At 45.2% G+C, this 7,500-nt stretch overlaps 1 protein-coding gene across 1 annotated transcript in view; it reads left to right on the top strand.

Annotated features, from left to right (window-relative positions):
- The window catches only part of zmiz2 (zinc finger, MIZ-type containing 2), a 90,081-nt gene that overhangs the window by 42,733 nt on the left and 39,848 nt on the right, over nt 1–7,500 (top strand). Inside the window, exon 2 of the mRNA XM_063209938.1 lies at nt 1,389–1,494. Within this exon, the coding sequence (XP_063066008.1) occupies nt 1,445–1,494 (50 nt within the window). The 5' untranslated portion in view covers nt 1,389–1,444. The remainder of the gene's footprint in view (nt 1–1,388; nt 1,495–7,500) is intronic.

The raw sequence follows: 7,500 nt of genomic DNA, 5'->3' as shown, positions 1-7,500 counted from the left end.
AAGAGCTGTCACTTTTGAATTTAATAATATGCATATGCTCTGGTCTGTAAAGTAATACTTCATGACTTGGCATGAAAACATAACCATTTAAATAAAACATAGCTTCATGATGTCTGTTATTACATAGGGTTCTGTTAGGTTCTGCCAATTTGGACTGCAGTGCATTTGTCAAGCTAGCAAGCTAACACATTTGAGAATGTAGGAAGCAGAAGCAACTATGGCAGCTATAAATTGTGTTGAACTTCACTCATAATAATTTAACTCACTGCACCAGTTTACATTACTTGTCCACCAAAACAGCTATGATATCTACACGCAGGTTGGTGTTAATGAGTAGTGAGTAACAGCCAGTCTAATTGTTGTAGACAACATTACTTAGCTTATTTCGTTTGTGTTAGCATGCTAACTAGCGATTTTTTTAGACCAGAACTAAATTTATTTCTCTTGGTTTTCAATAATCACAAACAGTTGCTGGTCAAAGCACATAGTTTCAAAACACCTTCAGAGACTCCAGCATCATGCAATGGCTGGTTTAATGCTTGAATTCCTCATATATATCCACCATTAGGATGAAACAACTCCCCTCCACTGCCCAGCAGTGAGTGCACTCACTGACACGGAGATTTCCGACTCCGACTCACAGCCAGCCTGCCAAAATGCTGACGCCTGCCCCCTCTCAGCACTGTCTGCTTATTGGTTCACAGACTTATCCTCCAAAGACAGTTGTCAACAATATTACTATTGGCTGAAATGTCTTTGTGCTGAGAACGTGCGAGCAGTGCACAAGTCTGCAGGTGCGCGCAGCTTAGATGGAACACTGAATTTCCTCCCATAAAATCGTGATTTTCATGTTTTATGATCGTGGCGGCCAAAATTGCGATTTTGATTAAAATTCGATTAATTGTGCAGCCCTACTGCCAATCATCTGCTTTTCTGACACACCCCTCGTCTCTGTTTCTCTTTACTGTTGGTTTGTGTCTCTATCACTCCTCTTTTCCTTTCTCTCTCTGTCTGTTTTTGTCTGTCTCTATCTCTCAGTTTCTCTCTCTTTCTCTCTGTCTCTTTCTCTCTCTCCGTTTCTGTCTCTTTCTCTCTCTCTCTCTTTCTCTCTCTCTCTCTCTGTCTCTCTGTCTCTCTTTCTCTCTGTCTCTTTCTCTCTCTCTCTCTCTGTCTCTCTGTCTCTGTCTCTCTCTGTCTCTCTGTCTCTCTCTTTCTCTCTCTCTCTCTCTCTTGCCCTTCTTCCTTCATTGCTGTGTTTTTTCTGTGAAAAGAAAGTGAACTGTAGTAACCCCTTTCTATTTTCTCTCTCTCTCTCTCTCTCTCTCTCTCTCTCTCTCTCTCTCTCTCTCTCTCTCTCTCTCTCTCTCTCTCTCTCTCTCTCTCCGTAGACTGCCTGTCAGGTTGAGGAGTTTTGGGGTTCCCTGCTGACCCCCGCGTTCCTCCGATGAACCCCATCAACTCCATGAAACCTGCCCTGCCACCCACGCCACATAGGTGGGTACACCACACGCACGCACGCACACACACACGCACACACACACGCACACACACACGCACACACACACGCACACACACACGCACACACACACGCACACACACACACACACACGCACACACGCACACACACACACACACACACACACACACACACACACACACACACACACACACACACACACACAGAGAAAGGGAGGGAGAGACTGACCAGTCATGATGCAGACACGGTTACACCCTATCGGTGTTGTGCACACACCCATCATACACATAGTCATACGCTGACCCACAGACCCCCACACAGAGACACTCCTCAGCTGAGTGGACTTTACTTCACCTTGGGGCGGCCGGGTCATGATTCATATACCAAGTCTAGACCTTCCCAACGATGACACTTACCGTAAAAGAAAATCCCTGGTGCAAACTTGACCTTTCCAACTGATGTCTCCCACTTATATAATTTTTGAACCTGCAGCACTTACAGATTTGAAGGCCAACTCCCTAGACCAGTGATTCTCAACTTTTTTTGAAGAAACACCCCCTTGACCTCATAATTAAGTCCAATGCCCCCGTATTGAAAAATAAAATAGACTAATGGCCCCCAATGGGAACTAAGCCCCGCGCCCACTCGACTGTATCCTTCTCAATGCCTCCCTAGGACTCCTCAAAGCCCCCTGGGGGGGGGGGGGGGGTGGGGGGGGGGGGGGGGGGGGGGGGGGGGGGGGGGCTGTAGTGCCCCCAGTGCCCCCGTTGAGAAACAGTATCCAAGACAGTAGGCCCCCGCGGCCCTGTCATCATAGTTACTCAGTGCATCCTTTGTGGGAGGTATCTTGCAAAGGTCATGGTCGTGTATAAATACCCAGATGAACTAATGAACGGCAATGAATCATCAGTTTGAGCTAATATTATCCTCCTGTATGTGGGTGTGATTCCTTGCCAAACGCCTTGTCATTGTTTTTGAGTAAATGATTCACACTCTGACATTTCATCAGTGTGAGTTATGTTGACCTATAGAAGAGAGGCAGTCTTAAGCAATAGCTTACAAAAGCAATGCCTACAAAAATGACTCTCAACTCTATTACTAACAATATATTTCTAATATTTCATAGTGCTTAATACGTAATAGTTGGTGTTCCTTGTACAGTACACGTGCGTGCGTGCGTGCGTACGTGCGTGCGTGCGTGCGTGCACTCATCTGAATGACCTGGCTTCTCCTCCCAGTTGAAGCGTTTGCCATTCATGTGTTGTGTCCTCTTGCATTGTGTTTATGAAATAATGAGTCACTCTCAGGGGGGGAAGTGTCGCCGCAGCAACAGCGGAACACCACACCAGCGCAGCACTGAGCAGTGGCAGAGCATTACTGACTTTAAATACTATGGACTTCAAGAATGTCAACGTACACCCTCATGGCTGTGCATGGCACACTGTATGCATGCAAAGCACCTGTTAAAGGGACAGTTTGGTCAATTTCAACATGCAGTTGTAATGCTCACACTACCCTGGACTTGTCAGTGCCTGAGATTTTTTTTCTTCTTCTTCAGCCGTTTCCGAGATCCTGGTCATTGTAATGGGGGCAGCTCTTTGTTTACATTTCAAAAAAACATTTTTATTTATTCCCAAAAACATCCAAAAGGTTATAAAACATCAGCAGACAACTAGCAAACAGCAGTACCTTTCGGGAAAATATTTAGAGTTGGCCTATGTTTCATTTTTTAAAAATGTAAACAAACGCTGCCCCCATTAGAAAAGGGCTGAGCCGAAAAATGTGGCATCACCAGGTACTGACAAGTCAAAGGTAGCGTGAGCAATACAACTGCATGTTGAAATTGACCAAACTGTCCCTTTAAGTGGCATGGTATGTGATATAGTAAATAGTTCAGTGTTTCCCGCAGAATTTTTTTTAGTCAAGGTGGTGGGGCGTTAAAAGTATATCTTTTTTGGTCAAGCAACTTTAGAAATTACAACATTGAATCTTTATGTTTTTAGAGGACCTAGTTAAGGTGGTAGGTGTTTCTTGTCAAGGTGGCTGCCTTAGCAATAAAGTGCAGGTTAATATGCTGTAGTTAATGTACTGCACATAGTATACATAGTACATGATAGGCATGCGTCAGCCGAGGACAGAATCACAAAACATTACTGGATTACACAATCTAAGGACATTAAATGAGTTTGTTTCATGTAGTGTGACGCAACAGGAGTTTGTTTCATGTAGTGTGACGCAACAGGACAATGAAACTAGGAATGCGTAGGGAAAAGTTAGGCTCCTGCCACATAGGACTGAATGGTCAATCACTAGCATAATATTGCTAAGCATTAGACAGTATCATTAAATATAGTGAGGAAATAAGGCATTAAGCATATTTTTCCAGCAAGTCCTTCCAGCCAATGTACAGTAGATCACCATGTCAACCAATGAGCTATGGTCATGTTGCAGTGCTTCTTGCTTGTGAACCAGTAACCTCTTCTTGTAATGCCTCTAAGTACAACTGCACTCAAGGACGCGCTCTGAAGTGGTTCAATGTGCATCGCGTCTCCCTCTCACTCTCACCCAGAGAGAGATGCCTACTCCAGCTTGGAGAGGAGAGGAGAGGAGAGGAGAGGCCATTGCGATGCGCTTGTCATTTGAAGCTCTCGAATGCAGAATGCAGATAAGGGGAAGTTGTTTAGCTTTAGAGCATGTTTAGTGACAGGTTATTATGGAGTTGTGTGCGTGCGTGCGTGCTTGCATGTGTGTTGGGCATCCGTGTTTTCTGGCACAGTCAGATGATTCCATGTTAGTGACCCTTTTCACGAAATCTGATGACCATATTCTGAACCAAAGTAACGTGGGCTGGTTAATTGAATGGTGTGATAGTAATTACCTCATCATTAACACACAATGAAGACAGAGGAGGTCATTTTTAGGAAGCCACCCAATCTCAAACTATTCCCAGTTAAAATCCATATCGTGTTAGGTCAGGTCAATTTGTTACAGTGACAACTTTGTGAAGAAAGTAGGAACAGGTTGGTCTTTACAGTCTTTACCCTGTGTTTTTTATTGAAAAATATACATTTTATTTAATTAAAAACATCCAATTCCCTCCTTCATCAGGCATATGAAGTTAATTTGGGATGTGTGCACGCACATATGTGAATGCGTGTGTGTGTGCGCGTGTTTATGCGTGTGTTCATGCGACCTCACCCAACACACCCGCACTAAAGTGAACAAGACGTAAGAGGAAGGTGGAAGTCAACTTGTCTGCGGAACAGATCTGAACATGTGAACCAGATTGACCTGAACCCCTCCTACTCGAACACTCTGACCTCTCACCCGCCCTCGCCATTGGTCAAACCCTGCCACGTCCTGCCCCTCTGGGGCGATTCTCATTGGTCGGTTGGCCATCTCCACTGCTGATTGGCTGGAGGCGATGGCAGCCCGAGGGCGTTTGGCTCTGGGATGGTGGTTTCCTGTTTGAGAGAGTGCAGCATCCGGTGGTTTTTGTGTTCGGAGGAACTCGACAGAGCCCTCCACCCCCTCTGGAATGCACAACCTCATACATGCACACTAAACACACACACATGCATACAGGCACACACGCACACACACAAGCATGCGCACGCACGCATACACACACACGCGCGCGCACACACACACACACACACACACACACACACACACACACACACACACACACACACACACACACACACACACACACACACACACACACACACACACACACACACACACACACACACACACACACACACACACACAATCATTAAAAAAACGTTCACACACAGAAACTGTCTAACTCCATAACAAACCTTAAGACACAAACACAACAACAGCAACTACAACACAACACAGAAACCAAAGCGGTCTCGCACCCTGTCTCTCACGTCATACCACTTGTCTGCAGACAAAAACATGCTTTCATGTTTCAACACTTTCAAAAAGAAATATGTGTTGACTGTTCTGGTCAGTGGGCGGCAAGAAGTTAGACTGAGAATGGAGAAGCAGCCAGGAATGCCCTTTTCTCTTCTCTTCTCTTCTCTTCTCTTCTCTTCTCTTCTCTTCTCTTCTCTTCTCTTCTCTTCTCTTCTCTTCTCTTCTCTTCTCTTCTCTTCTCTTCTCTTCTCTTCTCTTCTTTACTCTTCTCTTCTTTACTCTTCTCTTCTCTTCTTTACTCTTCTCTTCTTTTCTTTTCTTCTCTTCTCTTTACTCTTGTCTTCTCTTTACTCTTGTCTTCTCTTTACTCTTGTCTTATCTTTACTCTTGTCTTCTCTTTACTCTGCTCTTCTCTTCTCTTCTCTCCTCTTCTCTTCTCTTTATTCTTGTCTTCTCTTCTCTTCTCTTCTCTTCTCTTTACTCTTGTCTTCTCTTTACTCTTGTCTTCTCTTTACTCTGCTCTTCTCTTCTCTTCTCTTCTCTTCTCTTCTCTTCTCTTCTCTTCTCTTCTCTTCTCTTCTCTTTACTCTTGTCTTCTCTTTACTCTTCATTTATTCTGTTCACGTATCATCCCATCATCTTCTTTCATTCTTTCAGGCTTTCCCCTCTCCTATACTGTTCTGTTCTGTACTTAGTGTTTTCTTTTCCTTGCGTTCTCCTTTTTTACATTTCTCATCTACCCTTCTCTTGACTGCCTCTGAAGCCCCATGGCTTTCTTTGTATTACACCCTGCTTACATCGTCCTCCTCCACCCTCCTTTTTCTAGACCTGAAAAGTCAGACAGCGACATGTTACCCTACCTACACCTCTCTCTCTCTCTCTCTCTCTCTCTCTCTCTCTCTCTCTCTCTCTCTCTCTCTCTCTCACTCTCACTCTCTCTCTCTCTCTCTCTCTCTCTCTCTCTCTCTCTCTCTCTCTCTCTCTGCCTACTCGTCAAAAGCACTTTTCCGAGATGCGACGTGTGTTGTTTGAAGCAGCGTTGTCAGTTTCCCGGCGGGATCCCTCCCTAGTGCACACTGTGTCTAGCACATGCCGACTCCACACGGCACACATGGGAATACAGGAGCGCATCAGAAGCCAACTCCCTGGCGGCGCACTGCACACTGTCTACAGCCTAGGTAGTCTAACACAGGGGTTTTCAAAGTGGGGGCCGGGTACCCCTGGGGGGCCGCGAGGGGATGCTAGAGGGGTTGACTGGTTGGCAGGAAGAGTGCTAGGGGGGTTGGCAGGTTGGCAGGAAGAGTGTAGCAAAGAAAAAAAAACAATTGAATACATTTAACAACTAAATATTCCCATTTGTTAAGAACTGCATTATAAATATCTATTGCATCTCTGAACATCATTACTATTTACGTCATTATTATTGTATATCCCAGTGGGGCACTGATTCGCAGACCTATTATGGTTGTCAAAGGGGGTGCACAGGAAAACATAGTATGGCCCATGTAAGGGGAGCCTTGGCTATAATCTACCAGTATATGGGTGGCCTTGTCATGGTAAAGTCTGGGAACCCTTGGTCTACCAAACCTGTGAGGACGCTTGGGGAGCTATCATAAACAGCAGGTAACTCCAGATGCAAGGCTGGAGCTGTTGCTGGGTTTGCCTCTCTGCATTGACTGCCTGCCTCATCAGAATGCGATCATTGTTTTAGCTCGGGCAGTCAGGCAGGGTAGGCCTGCAGTGGGATCTATTGATGTGATCACGGTGTGTTGAGTACCTCGGTGCATTGCTACTTGGCAAGGTCACCATAATTTAACCTGGTTCTCACGAAGTTGGCCGGAAATGCTCAAGGGTTTTCGTGAGAACCAGGCGACACTATACTGCCCTACAAAGGCAAACTGCAGAAACTGCATATTTTGTCCAAATTGAGTTCAGGCCGGTCTACATTACACATCCTTCATCTTGTGACAAAGCCTTATGGTCATTATAAGCCATTAGCCTGGCCGCGCCAAAAACCCCTACAGCAAAGCTGTGCCCCCGGGAGCAAATTCATTTTGCGGCCACTAGGGGCGTCTAGATTTCTAGGCTAATAAGCCATTAGAAACGTTGCAATGTCAAATTTGTTGTAACAATAT

The sequence above is a fragment of the Engraulis encrasicolus genome, chromosome 11, assembly GCF_034702125.1.
Source record: "Engraulis encrasicolus isolate BLACKSEA-1 chromosome 11, IST_EnEncr_1.0, whole genome shotgun sequence".
NCBI lineage: Eukaryota > Metazoa > Chordata > Actinopteri > Clupeiformes > Engraulidae > Engraulis > Engraulis encrasicolus.
Note: the sequence above shows the minus strand (reverse complement) of the source record. Positions and strands in the feature narration are given on the sequence as shown.